Raw genomic sequence first — 21054 nt, forward strand, 5'->3', positions numbered from 1 at the left:
GAGGTACAGTCAGTTATTGGTGCCACCGAATATCAGCTGGCGAAATGTGTTTTATGCTAAATATTTGTTCAAACTGCTAAATTAAACTACATGGTTCTCATACCTTAAATGTTCCAATAGATATCCAGAATCATGGGCACAAAATAAGTCACACTGATATACTCGTATCTATATATACTGTTTGTATGACATGTGTTATGTAGGGTGGATAATGACACCTATTGAAGTGTTTTGAGCACCCTTGATGGTTTTTTCCCCTGTCTGGACTGAAGGACACATGGTGTACACTAAAAGATGAAAGTAGGGAGTCTTGGAAAGTAACACATTTAATTGTTCGGGACTTTTTCTTACTCTTCTGATTCAGAGGAAAACAAGTTTGGTGACTCAAAAATATATTTCAAGACTTGAAACTATGTGAAATAAATAACTTGCAGCTACACTGAAACATAACGTTTAAAACTAATTAAAATGACAGTATATATGCTACACATCTACATGACTAGTTTTCATTCAACATTTGCTGTCTTCATTTTCAGGCCTTTGTGATCTTTTTTTTTAATGTTAACATTTCACACAGCTGGATCTTTTTAGTGATTTCAATATCATATATATATTTATATATTGTTAATAAAAATGATAATTGATCAAAGACAGCATATGAACTGTGAACACAGACAAGCGGGTTATTTGAGTACACTAAATTCTGCGCTTGAGCAAATTCATCAAAATTCCATTGATGTTTTAAGGAACTGAAACCATCTTTTTCTGTTCAGATGACCAAACAGGTTTCGCAGAATTTTAGATCATAATGGGGTCACAGTCTGTCAAGCTGTAGGTGCTTAATACTATAAAACACAGTATATTACCTAGTTACAAACTGTATGGACAATGAAGAATCATAATACCAAATAGTAACACAGACCTCCAGCAAACGTGAGTTGCAAAAATGGTTTTACTATAAAAGTAATTCACAAACTGTTTAACACATGACTGTATCAGATGACCGGCAGATCAGTGAGAACGCACACAGGACCAAAAGTGTTTTTTCGAGTGTGAAATAGTTGACATTTAGCCCAACACAATTGGTTTGCCCCATATGACTAATAACAGGGAATGTCCTTTTATCTGTCCCTCTCTCTGTGTCGTACGTGCTTACATGTATGTGATGGGGGTGGGGGGGCCTTTGAAAGAAGTTTTTTTTTTTGCTCAGGTAATGCTCGGTTATATCTGGCATATTACTCCAGAATTAAGTTAAGGACATGTTTTATGGGATCATCTTGTTGGGATGAAAATAATTATGTTTGTAATTATGGAATTATTAATGTCCTCCCAAAGCCAAGTTGACAGTTTTAAAGAGCTTGTTTAAAAAATAAATTAAAAAAGTTGTCATTTTATTTTGCATTCGACATAAAATGACATCAATATTTGGAAAAATGACAAACTAAATTTCCCAACACCCAGAAATGGAAGATAACTAGAGAAGAGAGACTGCATTAGTGTGTGTGTGTGTGTGTGTGTGTGTGTGTGTGTGTGTGTGTGTGTGTGTGTGTGTGTGTGTGTGTGTGTGTGTGTGTGTGTGTGTGTGTGTGTGTGTGTGTGTGTGTGTGTGTGTGTGTGTGTGTGTGTGTGTGTGTGTGTGTGTGTGTGTGTGTGTGTGTGTGTGTGTGTGTGTGTGTGTGTGTGTACACAGTATATTTCACATGCAGTGTTATGTCACAGTATTTCAGCTTAAATTGTGAGGGCAACCCCCCACCCCTCTAACCACCCACACTTCTTATCTCCATCCCCTCCTCATTCGATACTCGCAGTTTAAATTTGACATGCAAAACAGTATAGAGGAAATGCTCTTATCGGTTTACTATAGCGCTTAGTTTCTCTCTCTCCCCTCCAAGATGATACGATGCTGGGGAGGATGACGACAACAACAATATGATATAAAAATGATGCCCAGTGATTAGTTGGATCATACAATCATCAGGATTCATCTCTTGATTTTTTAACAGCGACACTTCAGTGTAACTTCATCAAAATGGTAAGAAAAACCTGTTGGTACTACAGATATATCTGCTTTTGAATTATTGTTATTATCTGGTCAGTTAATATTGTTATGATTATATATGGCAAATGATGGAATTGATAGTAAATATCCCACTTTGCTATTTAATTTGCATTATTATAACAGATATACAACCAATTTAATTTAGCCAATTGAAATGTCACATGAACATATCATTTTGTGTTTCTGAATTGAAGATGAAATGGGAAATAATAATATTAAAGGAAAATCAAATGTTTCTTGTAATGCAAGTAATGGATCATTTTCAACAACATACTCCTTTTGCTGTCACCCAATTCTTCAGAAGTCTCTGTTTCTGTGGATGAGTGGACTTTTGTTCCTCAGCCTCACCGGAGCACAAGACCTCAAACGCTTTCCGGAACACTGTGAGTCTAATTTATTTTCATTTATGAAATATCTGGAGAGGTTCCAAATCTGTTGATCTTGACATGCTAACAAAGGTGTTTTTGTGTTTGTCTGTGTGTGTAACTGTGTGTCTGCATCTATGCGTGTAGTTGTGGTGGCAAAAAAGAATGATGCAAATCCAGTCACGCTGACCTGCCGTACCAATGTCGAAGGAGATGTCACATGGACATTTCAGCTGGAGGATGTTGACATCGAGGAGAATATCCAGCAGAACGGTCTGAATCTCTCCGTGTCAGCGGTAGATATACCCATGTTGGGAAAATACAGCTGCTGGAGAGGAGAAGAAATGTTATCATCAACCTATCTGCTGCTGGAGTCTGAGGAGCTTGGTAAGATGCTCTGGTTTCATTTTCCATTCTTTTTTATTGTTCATGTACTTTAAATGGCAAGAGTCTCTCAAATAGAGGAACTCATAGTGCACACTTAATTACAAAATAGCCGAATCTTGAAGCTGTCGTCATGTCAGACTAGGTGGTCAAAGACTGAGACTGGAAGTTAAAAATACTGAAACCTACTATGATGCACTTCCAAACACAAGGTCTTACATTTAGTAATATTTTCTCTTCATTTTTGGAAGTGACAAAGTCCAAAAATGTTCCTTTACACTTGTGGTTACTCACGTTGGGTCTCTTTATAGATTATCTCTCTTGTCGGGCAAAGTCTTATGACTGTAACTTCAGCTGTGTCTGGATCGACAAACGACAAACCGCAGTGCGCCTTGGACAAACTGCAGTGCGCCTTGGACTGGGCCGTGAATGGTAAAGGAAATTAAAAAAGTTACAGTAAAAGAGGCCGAACATTTTGCATGAAGTTTATAAAGACAGACCAACAAACAGAATTACTTCTCTCAGGTAGATATTTCACTCTGTGTTTGCCCTGTAGCAGTGAAGGTGGGAAGACGTGTGATTGGGTCAGCAGTGATCAGAAGGATGGGAGATTCCAGTTTGAGCTGAACCACTTGCTCTCACCCTACACTGAGGAAAGCACCCAGCTGGAGGTCACCGTGGAGGCCATCGTTGAACTCTCCGTCCTCAGAAAGACCAAGAGATTTTATCTCAGAGACATCAGTAAGCTGAGAGAAACTAAGATACATATAAGGCATTCTACGAAAGATTTGATAACAAATATACCGAATACAATTCCTGACAAAGTTGTTGACACATTTTGAGATGAGATCATTCAAAGTAATAGTAAATTGGTCTCAAAGGATGAAAACCAAACGTTAAAAGAGTTTGGTTTCAATCAAACATTGATGTACAAACCTTTATCATTATTATCAAAAACTATAAAAGTCATAATAAAAGGCAATAAGTGATAAATGAACTTCTTTCCAAATAAATGTACCACTATCATAAACAGCAAAAAACAGCTGTGACTTGAAATTAAAACATAAGAATTAAAGTTCAAAAGACAAAAAAGACAAATGTAAGCCTTCGATCAAACTGTTAACAGTTTTTCCTTTTTTAAATGAATGTTATTATTTCAGCAAAATATGTATACATTTATATACATACTTTAATGATTCCTTACTGATACGTGTTGACCCATGTTTTCCTTGTTTCTCTAATTTGTGTATGTCATTTTGTCTAGTTGAACCTGACAGTCCCAACATTGTGAGGTGTCAGGAGGGGAAGGAGGACCTGAACGTCACCATCGATGCACCGTCCAGCTGGTCCACTCCGCACAGCTACTTCAGCCTGGAGCACCAAATTGAATACGTTTTAAAAGATGATGGCAAGGTACACATACATCTGGTGATCTTTTCATGTCTGTCATTATTCTCTCTGTTGTTTTTGTTTTTTCTCATTGTGCGACCTGTCTGACTTTAGACTGGACGTTCTTCTTCTGTTCTGATACCGAAGAGGATCAGCAAGCTGAGGGTTCGCTCCAGAGACGCAGTGGTGCTCTCAGCCTGGAGCCAGTGGACTGCCTGGAACAATGTAACCTGTTGACATTATTCCAACACAACACTTTCTGCTCCTGCTCTCTCTTTGTTTCTTACACGTCCACAATGTCCTTGTGTCCTCTAACCTACTGTTTTTCACTATGTGTTTCTGGCTGTCTCCCTTTGGGGCAATTACACACACTGATAGCTAAAAGATAACACAGCACTCACCAGAAGCGCAGTAATACGTCCCTACGTTTTAAGACAGAAGATCACTAAACACTGTTATTATTTATTTTTATTTATGACTGTACTCAAACTAATAATTTGTATATTAATATTTATTCTAAATATTTTACAACTATATATATGTATTTATAAACACACAGAATTAAAGCAGTATGACATATTATTTGCAAGCAAAACATGACTGAATGGTTTCGTGGGACCACATCTTGAGACCACATAAAGTTGGTCTCAACAGTTTTGTCCATTTTAAGATCCTTGTTGAAATGACAATCAAAAGTAATTTACATATGACATCATTCAACATGAATCATAACTTGAGGAGTCAGTCCAGTTGCACTCTATACAGTCTTTCTCAAAGTTTGTTCCTTGGCCCTGTGTATTTCTGTATAAGTGTGTTGGCGTTTCTGTGTATCTTGGTGGTTTGCGACTGTGCTATTAAAAGAGCTTTGTGCTTCCTTCCTCATGTATGTTACTTCTTCATTTATGTGTTGCATGCTCATGTCATGTGTACAAATGCAAAAAGTGCAGTACCAGTCCACATGTGTGTACTTTATGTACACACATGTGGACTACTTTCGTCTGGACAAAGTATCAGAAATATCCATCAGTGAATATGTCTAGTGTATGCTCCTAATCATAGTTACTAATCACTTTTATATTATATCTACAGTACAATACTCTGGTAACAATTATAATGGATTTCTTATGTTATCATCATCACTAGTGCCTGATTTGAAAACACAAATTAGTTTAGTGGTAAAGAAGTTACACTTTTTTTAAACTATACCATATTTGTAGTATTCAACTGTTTCTTAGTTGGTAAAAAAACAAGCTATATATTTGAGCAATTAATATGTTTTTTTAAATTAGAAATTGAAATGTTAAATAGGTTCAAGAAGAATTCTGTGGTTGTAAGGGATATTTGTAATGTTTTCCCATAGCTATATTATCATTCAACAGGGATTTGTTTGTGCAAACAAAACAGACCCTATAGGCACTAACAAGCACTAGAAAACAGCAAAAGTACGCAAAGGTGTATCAAAGCTGCATCTGCTAGCTAGATTTGATATACATGACAACTTATTTGAAACCTAGCAAAGATTATGGTTTCAAATTTCTGATTTTAATGATTCATCCTGTAGTTCAACATTGTCAGGAGGAACATTTTGCCAGATTTTATTTACTTAAATCGGAGCACATGCCGAGAGCCCAACATAAAATGTTGTTGTCCCAAAGCTAAAAAGTAAAATAAATATACTTGCTGACAGCTCAATAAAGGTCAAAAACATATTTCCCGGTGAGCAAACATAGACATACCTGCAGAGCATAATTGGCTTGAAGCTTTAGCAGTAAATGACAACGTTATGCAGACAAATAACATGCTCCAGTGGGAAAGTAATGCAGATCATTACAAATGCCCAAAGAGCAACTCTTAAAACATTTTAATGGGAGCATTTTTAATATATATAGCCAGAACTTGCAGACACATTTGATTAATGTAAGATTTGTTGCTTTTTATTCTCCTGTAATCAGAACCTAATCTGTTATTAACTCATTACAGGTGATTACAGGGAAAAATAAACCCTGCAAATGCAAAAACAAAGCAAAGACATGCTGCCCAGAGTTGCCATCTGAGTACTTGGAAAACTGCAAGAACAGAAAAGGAAGAAAAAAAGGGGGAAAAAGTGTTAAGAAGACTTTAAAATACAATGCTTAATAAATAACATCCATTGCAACTGGGACCATGCTGGTGTACAAACACCTTTGTTTGGAAATAACGTAAATGTGGATGTATATTTGTATACATGTTTTTAGGGATAATGCAAACACATCTAGCCGTGCAATACATCTATACCTTCACTGGGGAACAATTAGTATCATATGTTTTTTCAATCTTGCATTCCATTTGTATGAAAACCTAACAAGTGAATAAAAACGCAAACCATTCTTACCAATTCTGAGATTTCCAAAATCTTTTGAAAAGCAAATCTGGGTAAATGGTAATATGATTATTACATTTTTGTCTATTGGAATATGACACAACAAGTGCTTGAAAGTTTATCTATGTTATACAAATAAAAAAACATACTTTTCAATTAAAATTGTGTTCTGTAATTGGCCGAGATTTGAGTCTTTCACTGTCAATATGAATTAATTTTACTTTTTAGTTCTCTTTTACTTTTGAGAAGTTACTATTTTATTATGGTTTATTTTCTTCTCTTTTTCATTTCCCATTATTTGCAATGCTTTGATAACATGCTGATGTGACGAAAACATTTCCCAAATTGGGATCAATAAAGTCAATCTAATCTAATCTAAATAATCTATATTGTAAAAATATATAATGTTTTTCCATGAGCGGGTTCACATTATGTTATCTATCTTGTAAGGTGTCCTTGGCTGGAAGTAAAGTAAATATTCTGCTCTAGAATATAAATATGTTGGATACACAGTGCACAGAGAGTTGTAAATAAAACAATTTAGGAGGAGGGGTGGGGGGTCAGCTAAAGGGGCCAAACAGTTTGGTTTTGCCCCGCGACCACCTAGCAGGTTGATCCGCCTTTGCGATGTACGCATGCGCATTAAAAAAGCGCGGAAGTGGTTCCTTTAACCTGCTGGTCTGTTGTTCATTCACAGAACGACAGCTAGCATACAGTATGGACAAACACCGATCTCAATTATAAAGCTGCTACACGTCTGTTTTATTTAACGTTAACTATCTCTACAAATGCCTTGAACATGGCAAAGGTTGTTTGGACGACGGCTTTCCTTTTATACCTCTGGAGTGTTTTCATACAGTTCAATAGCATTTCAGGTAAGTAAGGGGCGGGGGGAGCATGTAATGCTAGTAAACCGCTAATTTAGCTAACGTCTCGGTGTAACTGTCATGTTAGCTCGAGGGTTTCAGAAGTTTTGTAAGGCTTTCGTCTGTACTTCTGTATTTTCTCAGTGAATTATCATCTTATATGTGCCTGCTTCTGCAACTCTTACCTCGTAATGTTACTGGTGATGCAGTTATGGCAGTGTATAATAGATATTGGACAGACATTGACTCTATGGTGGCGTCTTCTTTCTCATAGGACGGTTAGCTCACATCTTAGCCATACAGTATGATCTTAGCACTTGCTCTTAACCACAGGTTTTCAATTTAGGACCAAAACCAGAGCTGGGAGAAGTACTCAGATATTGTACTTAAGTAGAAGTACCAGAGTGTAGGACTACTCTGTTACAAGTATTAGGCCTGCATTCAAAATTGTACTCTAGTAAAAATCCAAAAGTAAGTAGTAATTATTATGCAAATTGGACCGTTTCAGAATAATATATATTATATCATTTGATTATAATTATTGAAACATTCAAGTGTTTATCAAAGCTGATAAAGGTGCAGATAGTTTGAATGACTTCGTATACCGCAGGGTAGATTGTGAATTTACTCCAGGTTTAAATGGAGTCCTTTTTAAGTTAGTACAACGTAGCATAAAATACTCAAGTAAAGTACAAGTATCTCAAAATGGTACTTGAATACATGTACTTAGTTACTTCACACCTCTTCACAAAACCAAAAACTTGGCCATATTAAAAAAAACACCAATGGATTTGCATGTTGAATATCCAACCTAAAAATAATGTCACTGCGTGTTGTTTAATGTTGGTCCTGTTACATTTCCTTTTTTGTACCCTAGGTCTTGGGATCAATGAACTGCTTTATTTCCGGGTCATCAGTCCAGAGGAGATAGGGTACATCTTCAGTGCAGCACCTGCTAAAGACTTTGGAGGAGATTTTGTGAGTTGTTGTTTGTATATAATTTCACATGTTGGTCAAAGGGTTGTCAAGCCTCAGACGCATGTGTTCACCAATCACTTACCATCACATTCCTTTTCTCTCATTTTGTCCCTAGACATATTCATATGATAAGATTTTCCTGGTGCCAGCAGACCCAGCAGACGGCTGTTCAGAGCTGGAGGACGGAGAAATCATACAGGGACAAGTAGTCCTGGTGGAGAGAGGGTACGTGCACATTCATCAGCAACAATAGCTTCACTTGTATAAGCCATTGAGTCTGGAACACTTGGGATATGTGGTAAACTGGAATTGTAAGTTTGCATCAATCCTTTTAATCATAATTATAATACAATTAATCTATAAGGCACTTTTCTAAATACTCAAGACGCTTGTACAGAGAAAAACAAAAGGGCATCATTTCATCATTACCCCTGAGCAATAAGCAGGTAAAACTTGCAGGGTCAAAGTGGTTGACTTGTGGGAAAGAATTCAAGACATGGCCTGAAATGAAAAGGGGTTGAGTGGATGGCCAAGCAGTTGTTATAAGTTTAGATGTGGTGTTGTTCTTGACTGTCCTATCACAGCCTTGTGAGGACAGTTTTGCATTAAGAAGACATGCTTTTTTTCAAGCCATTATACTTATTTCACACATTTGACGTATAATCAGGGCTGTACATAACTGGTGCGCATGCGCACCTCGGCCAAAAAAAGAGCACCAGGTCATTTGAAAAAAGGCGCATTTGCGTACCAACATTGAGGGAGGGAGAGAGAAGGGAAAAGAGAGAAGAGAGGAGAGAGAAGAGAGAGAGAAAGATATTTGCGAGTTGCATATGAACTCAGGGCCGGCCCGTCACACTGGCGTTGATTTTCGCCTAGGGCGCCAGATCTGGGGAGGCGCTGCACTGGCAGCTCTGGGAGGGAAAAAAACATTTTTGACCGTTGGCGCTCATCCTAATTTTCAGCCTTGATGTAACAACATTCATAATTAAGTAAATGTAACACCCTTTTCACCCCGGTTACACGTTTCATTTACCCTGTACCATGGGCGCTGTAAGTGATGAAAATGGGGGATGTTGGCTTATCTGGCGCCCGCAGCTCACAGCCAAAGTGCGAGTGAGCGAGGGAGGGTGGGCCGGTACCGGCGCTGTTGTTATTAGAATCTGGTGCTAGCTGCGGAGATAAGAAGAAGATGTTTCTACAATAATGTGGAGGGAGAGTCCTCTCCAGTCAGACTGAGAGGCTGATAACTACAGCTCAGTGAGGTAAGTACTCTGAGTGTTTAGATAGTTAACTTTAGTCTAAGTTCAAACGGTTTGGTCACAATTTATGTAAACACATATTTCCAAGGCACTCCTTTATAATTATTGGGATAAACAGGTTTGAAATCATTCCAATGTATACTATAGGACGGTAACTACAAATATCCTTTAAAACTGGACTTTCGACCCAAAACCAGCTGTTGACTTGTGGATGCAAGCAGCTAATCGCAGACTCAACCAGAGAGAAAGAAGTAGGCCTACATCATCAGCTACCATGTCTGACAGAGAGGAAGACAGTGAGGAGAACAGTCAGAAGGGAAGTGATGACAGCTTGTAGGATTACTGGTCGTGCTAATGTTGTCTTGTGTTCACCTCTGCATGTGTGTTCTGTGTTCACCTCTGCATGTGTGTTCTGTGTTCACCTCTGCATGTGTGTTCTGTGTTCGCCTCTGCATGTGTGTTCCGTGTTCACCTCTATGTGTTCTGTGCCGTGTGTCTGACAAATAAAGACCGGTTTATTTATTTCATTTTAAGGATGAGTACCAAGCAACATCTCCAGGTGCTCCTTTGAGAACCAGGGCAAAAAAGTTATGTGCACCCCTGCATATAATATTAATTTCAATAGTGCTCGTCTGGCTCATACAGCAGAATATAACCTTCGGGCTTCTACATCTTTGTCCCCGTAGTGCAGGCGCATAAGTGTCTTTGTCTGGCCTCGTCAGCCACCAGTCTGCATTCCTAACATGCACAAAAATATATTTATATGGTTGTGCAATAACATTTGTATTCTTTAAGCAGACATAACACACTTAAACAATGTTTAATTTGTAGAAACACAGATAATAATTATATTAATGACTAGTTCCTTATAATGTCAGCAGAGGGGTTCAGAGCCAGATTCATGTTAAGCAAATTCAACGTGTTCAAATAACTGGCAAATAAAAAGACTGTTACTTGATTATGGATTCAAATACTTTTGATATGAACCTGTTTGGTTGCTCATGACATTTTAAATGTGTGTTGGACCTAGGTTTTTACATACATGTTTTTGAAAAAGTTGCATATGGGGAAACGGCTGTGTCTCAAACAAACAATATTAACTGAAAAACCATGACATTTAAGGGTTGCTAGATCTTTTAGACCTTACTGCATATCCCCATTTCCACACTGAGTTATTTACGAATTGGATGCTGCTTGGGGACCACAGAAACATGATTTGTGTGTTAAGATAATTAGCAGACACATCTATTTGTAAGTGTTGACCCTAGATAACAACCTGTCCTTCACTGCAAACATCGCTGCTACAACCCGTTGCTGCAGATACACGCTTTACAACATCAGGAAGATACGTCCCCAGCTGACACAGAAAGCGACTCAGGTTCTGGTCCAGGCTCTCGTCATCTCACGCCTGGACTACTGCAACTCCCTCCTGGCTGGTCTACCTGCATGTGCCATCCGACCTCTGCAGCTCATCCAGAATGCAGCAGCTCGTCTGGTCTTCAACCTTCCTAAATTTTCCACTCCGCTCCTCCGCTCCCTTCACTGGCTTCCGGTAACTGCTAGAATCCACTTCAAGACACTGGTACTTGCTTACCATGCTGCGAATGGATCTGGCCCTTCGTACATCCAGGACATGGTTAAACCGTACACCCCAGCGCGTGCACTACGCTCTGCATCAGCCAAACGACTCGCTGCACCCTCGCTGCGAGGGGGACCCAAGTTCCCATCAGCAAAAACACGTGGGTTTGCTGTCCTGGCTCCAAGATGGTGGAATGAGCTCCCCATTGACATCAGGACGGCAGATAGCTTACACACCTTCCGGCGCAAACTGAAAACTCATCTCTTTCGACTCCACTTCGAGCGATAGAACTATTAACGAAGCACTTATATACTAATAAAGGACTGGCTTACCTAAAGCCAGTTGAGTAGCACTTGAAATGTTTGGCTCTATGAAACCTGATGTACTTATATGATTCTGTTTTCTTCAAGGTTGTGTCTTCCTGGTCGAATGTACTTATTGTAAGTCGCTTTAGATAAAAGCGTCAACTAAATGCAATGTAATGTAATGTAATGTTAGGGCAGTGTCTAATTGCTATGGGCAACCAGCTGCCCTGATGGGACTATGAAGTTTTGAATAAATATGTCACCAAACATCATTTTACAGGATGTGTTGGCGGGAACATTTTCAAATAGTTGCTCACATTTCTTTGTCTGTTCTTATGTGCTCTCCAGAGGTTGCTCCTTTGTGCAAAAGGCCCGACATGTGGAGGAAGCAGGAGGCAAAGCAGTTCTGATTGCTGATAATGCGGTGGACAATGACAGTCAGTACCTGGACATGATCACTGATGGAAGCACGGCTAAACCCAGCATACCTGCTCTATTCCTGCTGGGGCGTGATGGGTGAGACACATTTAGGAATCAGACTTAAGAATTGTACTTAAAGCTCCAAGCTATTTTATGTGTAGATCAAACCGAGATCTTTGCCAGGTATTATTAGAGTTATTCTGGATGTACATATCCTACAACCTGTCCATCTAAGAAAGATGCAGACACACAAACATTTATTTACTCTTATTTTGCTCTAATTTGAGTTTATTAATAAAGCAATCTGTTATCATTAATGCACATTTCCGGACATCAAACATGTTTCATCTTTCACATTTATTTCAGAATGATGATCAGACGATCTCTTCAGAGACATGCAATGCCGTGGGCTGTCATTTCCATTCCTGTCAATGTTTCCTCTCTGGCTTCGTTTCCACTCAAGCAGCCCCCATGGACACTGTGGTAGAACATGACGCACAACTTCATGCCCTCCCCCACCCAATAAACATTTGGTGCGTATCCTATCAGTTGTGAATCAACTCGCAGTTGCACAGGGAAATAATTTGATGGTTGTTAAACAAAACCACACACACTAGGTGAACCTGTTTAAATGACCGTATTTATACATCTCACACTCAAACACACAGCCAAAGTCAACAACAAGCAGGCCTCACGGCATGTGGAACTTTACTACACGATGCAAAACCAGGAATGTCATCTTACTGCAAACATTTCAAATAAATTCCTGCTTATTTGCATGAACTTAAACTGTGTTATACAAAATGTATCTTTTGCTGCCTCATATCATGTATTGTCTTTCTGAAGTAAAAATCTATACAACTTTATAAAACAAACACATTTTCTGTCCTTACATCCCTGAAGCACTCTGACTACTAAAAGCTTACCTTTGTACCTCGACTGACGTTTGTATTACTCCTGATGCAGAAAGGAGCTATTTGTATTCAAAGGTTTTACACTATATTGTTTTTGGTATATACAAAGTAAAGATAGAAAACGTGAGGTAGGACAAATTAACTTTTGTGAAAATGATGACTGATCAGTATGAATTTTTGCAATTTTTAAAAATAAATGTAAAGATATGTTTGTCCCCGAAGAGATTCATCTTTAGGCCAGTGTTTTTAACGCCCAACGAAGCACAGTATTCGTCACTTTGTCTTACTTGGACTACATTTTCCATCTTAAATAGCGTCTCGCTGCAGAGCTCCAGGCCACCTCTTCCCGTCTTGTGTCATGTTTTAGGATGGAAAAGAATCGCTCTTCCTTATCAATCAATAACATTTACATGCTGCTGTATTATATTTCACTGTATACTCTTTCATAGCCCTTATCAGTATTAAAATAGCTTGTGTAAATTGAGTACATTGTATACGGTACTTAAACCTCAAATATAATTGTATTAAGTTATTAAACCAATTTACAGTAGTTTTGTGCCAATAGTTTACAGATTAAAGAATTTTAACATTAAACCCACTGGATTTACAATGTATTAGATTTGCAACTATGTTCTTTATTATCAGTAAATATCATTGCTCTTATTGCACCTCCAGTCTTCCTGCTTGTGTTCAGACACATTTAAATGTCTTATTTAGTTTTGCTGTAGTGTGCTTTAATTTGCCTTTTTTAAAGGTAGCATTTTTTAGAGGATAAATGTTTTCATTTAGGTTTTATTTTTCAGTTGTATATTAAAAAAAATACGAGAAAAATATTGTATTTATTTTTGCTTTTTTTGATTAGGTATTTTCAGTTTGAACTCATATCAGAGAAGTGTATTAGGGTATGTACATGTGTCTTTCACCTAGCGTTTAAGCTGTATACATGATCTATCATTTAAAATTGTATTATATCTTTAAGTCTTGTTGATCATTTATGTTTTGTTAAAAAGGGGCATACAGCAAATTATGAATTTAAATACATCTAGAAGATATCAATTATTAAAGATGTACATTTGATTTGGTTTAACATTTTAAATAGTGGCATATTAATCTTTCACTTTCTTATTAAATGGTAAACATAGATCTATGACCACCTCAACTTCAGTAGAGAAAAAGACCGTATCCAAATATTCCCAACACGGGTTAATCCCGTTTATCAACCTGCCTCCGCACACTGTTAATAACTACTCAACGCATGTTTAGTTAATGTGATCAGAGCCAACACTACAACCAGCCAAACCATAATGCACAATATACGTGCCAAACAAGCCACTACAAAGATTATATTGAAAGACGTGTGCGCCCACACCTTTAAAAAAAAAATGCTGATCAGCACCACCCAGCATGGACAACGACACTGCAGATAGACAAGGTACAACACTTCACATCTCACTCCGCGACACTATTCTATTATTTAATAGGAGTAACGTAACAGTTTGTCCGTCAAATCGCTGTCAATGAATCAACAGCTAATTCAGATGAAACATTGAGATTACCTATAAGGCACAATGATAGAAACATTTCAGAAAACTGTTTTGCATTTAAACTTTGCATGGCTGTGTGGTTCAAAATCAATGAGAGGGAGAGAGATGGAGAAAGTGTCACAGTTGATTAGAATAGGGGAATCCTCGGGCTCCTGTTACTCCCATGTGTTTTTGGTATCTCCCTTCCCGTGAATGGAGCCGACTCTGAAAAAGGAGTTAAAGGCAGTTAGAAGAGCAACAGATAAAAATATCACATGTATACATTTGTTGAACATGTAGGCCTATGCATTTGCCCCCAGTGTTACCTCCTTTTGCATCTCGGGCACACTCTGCCCCACACGTTCGTCACCATGGCTTCCCTCAGTGCCGGGCTACCCCAGATGTACACGGACGGAGTGCACACTGCGTTGAAACGAGCCATGATGGCGAACAGGTTAGTGGCCTCGTTCCTAAACGTCAGCCCCCCTACTCCTATAAATCTGATGATTATATTAACAAAAGAGGGGCACCACAACACCAAGAAGGTTATGACAACAAAGATGATGATTCGTAATGATTCCTTCTTGCTCTCTTTTTCCGCGCTGGGAGGGTCTCTGGCGAGCTGGACTCTGGCAACCACATACAGTTTGATAGTCATGGCCACTTTGGTGACCAAGATCAGCTGAAAGAGTACTATGCTGATTACGTACATCTGCATTGCTTTGGAAGATGGCAGCAAATTCCTGGCCAACAAGTGAGCCGAATTGTAAACCCAGCAGTAGATGTTAATGCCTATCACAAACTGTCTTGTAACAAAGCGACCATAGATGAATGGGTGGCACACAGCAAAATAGCGGTCAAACTGTGCGAACAAAAACGTCAGAATATTGACCCCTAGAAGTGAGGGTAAAATATTACAAGTTCCATTCCTAGGCGGGTATAACTCCTGAACATCAAACAGACCGAGATAATACACGGAGACCCCAACAAGCGTGTCACAAATACTGGTGTTCAGCATGAAAATAAACCTGTTCTGGAGGCGGAGCGCCGAGGTGGCCAATATGGTGATGACTACAGATCCGGCTACCAGAACAGTTACCGTTGCAAATACGATCTGAAAAATAAAGATGACATAGTCCTGAGGACTTTTGAAGTCCACCGATAGAGGAACTCCTCCTGAGATAGAGTCTGTGATGTTGGCGGGGACCATCTTTATGCGCAAATGTTTCTGAAGGCTAGCCTTTTTATGCAAGAGTTACAACGCGAAGTCAGCAACTCTCTTGTGACACTGTAATGTCTTCTTTATAAAAAAAATACCAATCAGAGAATGTATTTTAACTTTGAAGCTTTTTCACATGCAGCTATGCTATATGCTTTTAATCGACATGTTGTGATGTAATTGATACGTCTTCATCTTTCATCCTTATTTAATTTATATAATCCTTTAAACAGCCTTTTCACCAAAGTGCTTCACGATATTAACATACGTGTGCATCTGAAAATACAAACATAGGCTATTACAATAAAAATAAGTTTAAACACGAAACCAGAAGGAAAAAAACACGCTAGAGAATACAATTCAGATTTGAAGTTATTTTTTAATAAAGACAACACAGTATAATACTAACAGTAAGGTATTCATAAGTTCTCTAACTTCCTTTCTCCCAAACTTTGATTTAAATTCACTTTGACGCTTATATATGTTATTAGATCCACAATGAGCTCGTGTCAATCGGCCTGGCATCGGTCACAGCACGAGGCACATAATGCATTCAACCCTTCTGATTAAGGTACATGGTTATGGGTCCGTGTACTTTTTGTCAGTTTGATTTTTCGTTTTAAACAAAAGCCAAAAAACGGAAATACCAGCCTTTTTCCGTTTTTTCGTTTTTTATTTAAAACGAAAAAACGGGAAACCAAAGCCGTTTTTACGTTGTTGTTGTCTGAATAAAAAGACCGATAAAACCTAATTTAAAAAAAGGTAAGTGTACGTTTTGTTAGTTTGATTTTTCGTTTGAACCAAAAAATGAGAAAAATGAAAATACCAGCCTTTTTTCGTTTTAAATCAAAAACGAAAAAACGTGAAACCAACGCCGTTTTCCTGTTTATGTTGTCTGAATCAAAAACGGATAACAAGATAAAAACGGTCTGATTTTGGTTTTTGATAACAACTTCATTCAATGTTCCGTTTTGTATTGAAGAATGAAGAAAAGCAGTCCGCTTGACCGGAAGTTAAAGAACATATTTCAAAATAAAAGACACGAGGCTATAATGGCAATGCTGTAAAAGACCCATAACCATAAGTCTGACGACCCTTGGCCCCCCTGCTTCCGGCACCCATGCTGACGAGGATACGTTTATTTCTGCATTCACATGCAGATATGCGTTTATAGAGATTAATACAAGTATGCAAGCTCTGTGCATAATTGTATTCCTTGACTTCCGGTTTGTACTGTGTTGGCAAATCCAGTGTCCAGCTTGTCGCTGTGTGACAACGTCATGTTTGTTGCATAACTGCAAGATTTACCTGTGACAAATATCAGCGATGTGAACAGAACTGTCGCCCTACTTTCACCTGCACCCAGCAGCAAGTGGGAGAACAATATATCATACAGTTCACACAGTAATGGAACAGTTGTTAAGCATTATTTTGTCCAACTAGTCTCTACATTATGAATTTGATGTGTGTCTAAACTGCTAAGAAGCTGACAGCTGAGTTAGAACAGAAAGACATGCAGGCCATAATCACTAGACGCTCAAAAGAGGAATGTGTGTGTAAGGCTTACATGAACTGAATTGAAACACTGTCCATTAGTTGATTAATAAACAAGACATTCAAGTCAAAGTTTTAGGCATTTTCATTTGTAGCACGCTGTAAATATGGACTATGAATGAACACATGCAATGTGGAAACACACAAATAGGTTTATTCTCAATACTCATAACAGTATCAGACACAATGACTTTACTGAGAGTGAAGATGACATGAACATAGTTACTGTATGGTACTGAAGACAACATACAGTATATTGCATTTACCTCTTCCTCTAACTCTCTCTCCAATATTGGCCTCCATTGTTGTGCACAACAAAGTGTTCAAGCTCAGGTTTCTAAGTGATATCATTTTTTTTTTGTGCATTCTGGGTGCAGGGTTAGTAGGGCTAACCCATATCTGTTCAATCAACCCAGTCTCACGGCATTTCGTGTTCACCAACACGATTTGTAATCTATTGATTCGTGTTCACCAACACGATTTGCCCCTTTTTGTTCGTGTTGCACAGCACGATTTTAAAAGCAATGTATTATTTTTCTACTGCCTGCAGCACGTCATTAGGCTTGTTTGAGACAAGCGAGACCTGCGCAGACCTGCGCAGTTGCGATCAACGTCTTGCTAGTGCGTTGCATGATGGTTAGTCATTTTGTCCGACTTGCTCTGGAGGCCCGCCTACATGAGACGTTGAAATCTCGCGGGACAAAGACGCCCGCAGCCTTGAGAGCGAGGCGCGGCGAGGCGACGCAGTTCCTCTCCACGGGCTGCGGAAGCGAAATGCTTGATGGGAAACGACTCGCTGGTATCTCGAGCTGAGCGCTCATTGGTGGTTTTTACCACGTGCTGCTGATGAAACTCTCCAATTGGCTCGGCAAAAGTTTGTTGTTGTTTTGTGTCTGTTTTACGTCGCCACATCCATTCCCATTTTTCATCATTGTTCCACAATGTTTATCATCATGAAATGAATATCCATATGTTTTATACTATACTTGCACTGCTTACCGTTTTCATACTTTATATATCTTAGCATATTCATACACACTGTTCATACTGCTCACAGGCTGATATCTAGTGTATTCATACCCCTTACTGTTTATTCATCATTCAATTCATTCTATATTTTATTCTGTCTATTGTGTACATTACTTTTCACTTTACTGCTTGTCGCACTCCTGGTTAGAAGCTAAACTGCATCTCGTTGTCTCAGTACACCTGTAATATGTGCAATAACAATAAAGTTGAATGTATTCTTGAGCAGGAACAAATGTATTTACTTAGTACATATCTGACATTAACGATTAAACACATGTGTGCATTCTTTATAAATGCAAACCGAGTCAAGCCGACTCCGGAGGTGACGGTATGCACCTTAAAGTTGTTTGCAATCCGCCAAATAACCGAGAGAAGAAGAAGAAGAAGGCGAAGAAGAAGATGAAGAAGAAGAAGCCGACTCGTAGCTGTCCGACTTCAGGCGAGCTTTTTGAGACCTCCCCCGGCTGCGATCGGCTACTCTCGTCTACTTTCGAGGCGAGCCGCAACGCGTCTCAAACAAGCCTTTTTTCTCCGGTCGGGTCGAGGAAGACCGGAAGCTGTGTGGTTCATAAAAACATGTTCTTACTCAATATCAAGCCACAGTTATTGCTTTTATTTGAAATCGTATAATTTCGGACTTTTGTTGCCGTCTGTGAGGAAAATCAATGGGGCTCAGAGCCTCAGAATACGGAAATCTGTATTTCTAAATGCTTTTTTCCTTCTAATTCGATATTCTTTTCAAAATAACACACTGTTATTTACTCACCAATAACACACAATTATCCTTGCTTTTATTTATTGGTTTAATTCCATAATCTCGGGCTTTTTTGGCGTCCGTCAGGAACTGAATTTCAAAATAAATATAACCGGAAACAGACGTAGGCCTATAAGGGACATTTCGAGCATCATTGCGATTGTCAACATTTCTGAGTTTAGGATGGCCGAAGACACTACATAATCCCCAGCTATCGTTTAGGACTACAGTCCCCGTAAGGTTACGCAGAGCGTCAAACAGTTGTGTGAAATGGAACGAAACCACGCCAGACTATCCAAAACTGGAATCGAACGGCCCCCCAGAACTACACATGCTGGCTATTGTGTTTCACAAAATGTTCTATGGGACGTCTCTACTGAACGTTTTCGTTTTTCCCACAATTAGAAGTTGCCAGTATTAAACACATTGGTGTTATCAAAAAATAAAACATATAATTAATAAATGGGTGAAAATCGCTTGTGTCCATAATGCGCAGCATTAATACCCACATGACAGCTCATTGTTACTTTGTAATTCTACTCCACTACAATTCAGAGGTTAACCTGGTATTTTTACTCCACTGCATTTATTTGAGTTACTTTGCTGATTCTGATTAATTATGTGAAATATAAACAACCCTTAAATCAGACTTTAGTTACACCTGAGTAAAATTCAGGTGAGGTGATTGTCAAGTGCCAACAATCAGGAGAGATATTTGATAGTTGGTGCTTGAGAAGACTAAACATGTATCTGCAATTGACATGAATGGAAACGAGTAATAAAGTATATTCATTACTCGTTATTCTCTACTAATAGTTAATTAAAGACTGTATATTATGGCTATTTTGCACATCCCTTTCAAGATTTTCAAAGGTGTATTGACATATTATATACACAACTACGGTGTAGTTATGCAATGAATGAAAACCTTGGGTCACAGGTTCCTCAACAGTGCATTACAAGACATCTATCAATATGTGTGTACCTCCACCATTAAACTGTCATATTCTGCACATTTCTTATTCTATCTACATACATAAGAGTATAATTCATATGTATAATATCAGTTAAAATAAGTGCTTCAACATAGTTAACATTGCAGGAAAGCAATATATTAGACGTTAAGTACTTTGTCAGGCTTAATATTTATCTGTAGATAGATACCCCCAAAGTTTTTTTCTTATTTAAAAGAAGACCTTAATCTGTTATTTAATGTTTAAATAAAGGTTAATTCGTTTTTCTGTTTTGTACCTCCTCCTATTAATATCTTTGTACATTCTGCACTAAACTGTTTTATTGTAGAGATCACTTATAGTATCTTCTTGATTTTTTATATTCTATATTTATACTTTCCCCCTATGAAAGTATGTACTCTTAATATTTTTTTAAACAAATAAAACACAATAATTCAATAACGTGCTTTAACCACTAGGCGGTGCACACAAGGTACACACAGCCATAATAACTTTCTATTATTAGTGTAGGATACTTTTGTTTCCGTACAACATCTGAAAATGTGTAGTTTTATGCATGCTTTCACATAATTTTACAGCATATTGCTATACTATTTCAGACTCAGTATTTACATTCTTACATTCAAAGAAAATCAGTAATATCTTTAAAAACTACAGTCCTTTTATATCAGCTGTGCACCGTTATGGTGTAAATATAACCTATCTGTGAATTAGATCAAATGTAAAAGTCAGCCGAATTAGTGTTGATACTGCAAGGAGACGTATTGTGTGAAGAGAAATTGAAGATGTTGTTTAATTGTTGAATATATTTATGATCCACGTCAAGTATTCAGTTTCGGCGGCATTTTCTCAGTTTTTCCAAAGGTCTTCTCATCAGGGCTCTATAAATAAAGAACTACGGCAGATCTGTAATATGTAATGCAGCCGAACCGTGTATTACAATGCCGTTATGTGATGACTTTCAAAGAGAAAAGCAAGAGCGCTCGGAATTAAGTATTATTTTATTCTTTTAAAATGTTTTCCGGATTTCATATTATATAAACACCAAATCCCAGCATGCATTGCGGCTAAAACATCCAATAAGCGAGCTTAAAACCATAGCTGAGGTTCGTCTGTTTCCGGTT

General features: G+C 38.2%; 3 protein-coding genes across 3 annotated transcripts; 2 read left to right on the plus strand and 1 right to left on the minus strand.

The window, feature by feature from the left end:
- Nucleotides 1-1907: 1907 nt before the first annotated feature.
- On the plus strand, nt 1908-6712 carry si:dkey-88e18.2 (interleukin-12 subunit beta). Its single transcript, XM_034237209.1, has 8 exons — nt 1908-2032; nt 2361-2442; nt 2572-2811; nt 3120-3240; nt 3365-3549; nt 4073-4221; nt 4312-4422; nt 6178-6712. Exons 1-8 carry the CDS (start codon nt 2030-2032, stop codon nt 6331-6333), a joined length of 1047 nt encoding a protein of 348 aa, XP_034093100.1. The 5' UTR covers nt 1908-2029; the 3' UTR covers nt 6334-6712.
- A 510-nt stretch (nt 6713-7222) lies between these two features.
- On the plus strand, nt 7223-13095 carry LOC117559692 (protease-associated domain-containing protein 1-like). The gene is made up of 5 exons (XM_034236370.1): nt 7223-7431; nt 8300-8400; nt 8516-8625; nt 11892-12059; nt 12330-13095. The coding sequence occupies exons 1-5, from the start codon at nt 7356-7358 to the stop codon at nt 12448-12450; spliced, it is 576 nt and encodes a 191-aa protein (XP_034092261.1). The 5' UTR covers nt 7223-7355; the 3' UTR covers nt 12451-13095.
- A 1269-nt stretch (nt 13096-14364) lies between these two features.
- Nucleotides 14365-15610, minus strand: LOC117559921 (kappa-type opioid receptor-like). The gene is made up of 2 exons (XM_034236646.1): nt 14727-15610; nt 14365-14625 (listed from the first exon to the last, which is right to left on the minus strand). The coding sequence occupies exons 1-2, from the start codon at nt 15608-15610 to the stop codon at nt 14577-14579; spliced, it is 933 nt and encodes a 310-aa protein (XP_034092537.1). The 3' UTR covers nt 14365-14576.
- Nucleotides 15611-21054: the final 5444 nt, after the last annotated feature.

This window comes from Gymnodraco acuticeps, unplaced genomic scaffold (assembly GCF_902827175.1).
Source record: "Gymnodraco acuticeps unplaced genomic scaffold, fGymAcu1.1, whole genome shotgun sequence".
Taxonomy (NCBI): domain Eukaryota; kingdom Metazoa; phylum Chordata; class Actinopteri; order Perciformes; family Bathydraconidae; genus Gymnodraco; species Gymnodraco acuticeps.

Coding starts and splice junctions, on each gene's coding strand:
- LOC117559921 (XM_034236646.1), bottom strand. CDS start 15,610: ATGGTCCCCGCCAACATCACAGACTCTATCTCAGGAGGAGTTCCTCTA. Junction 14,626..14,726: donor TGCCCGAGATGCAAAAGGAG/GTAACACTGGGG, acceptor CTCCTTTTTCAG/AGTCGGCTCCATTCACGGGA.
- LOC117559692 (XM_034236370.1), top strand. CDS start 7,356: ATGGCAAAGGTTGTTTGGACGACGGCTTTCCTTTTATACCTCTGGAGT. Junction 8,626..11,891: donor GTAGTCCTGGTGGAGAGAGG/GTACGTGCACAT, acceptor TGTGCTCTCCAG/AGGTTGCTCCTTTGTGCAAA. Junction 12,060..12,329: donor TTCCTGCTGGGGCGTGATGG/GTGAGACACATT, acceptor CATTTATTTCAG/AATGATGATCAGACGATCTC.
- si:dkey-88e18.2 (XM_034237209.1), top strand. Junction 2,443..2,571: donor CAAACGCTTTCCGGAACACT/GTGAGTCTAATT, acceptor CTATGCGTGTAG/TTGTGGTGGCAAAAAAGAAT. Junction 2,812..3,119: donor GCTGGAGTCTGAGGAGCTTG/GTAAGATGCTCT, acceptor GTCTCTTTATAG/ATTATCTCTCTTGTCGGGCA.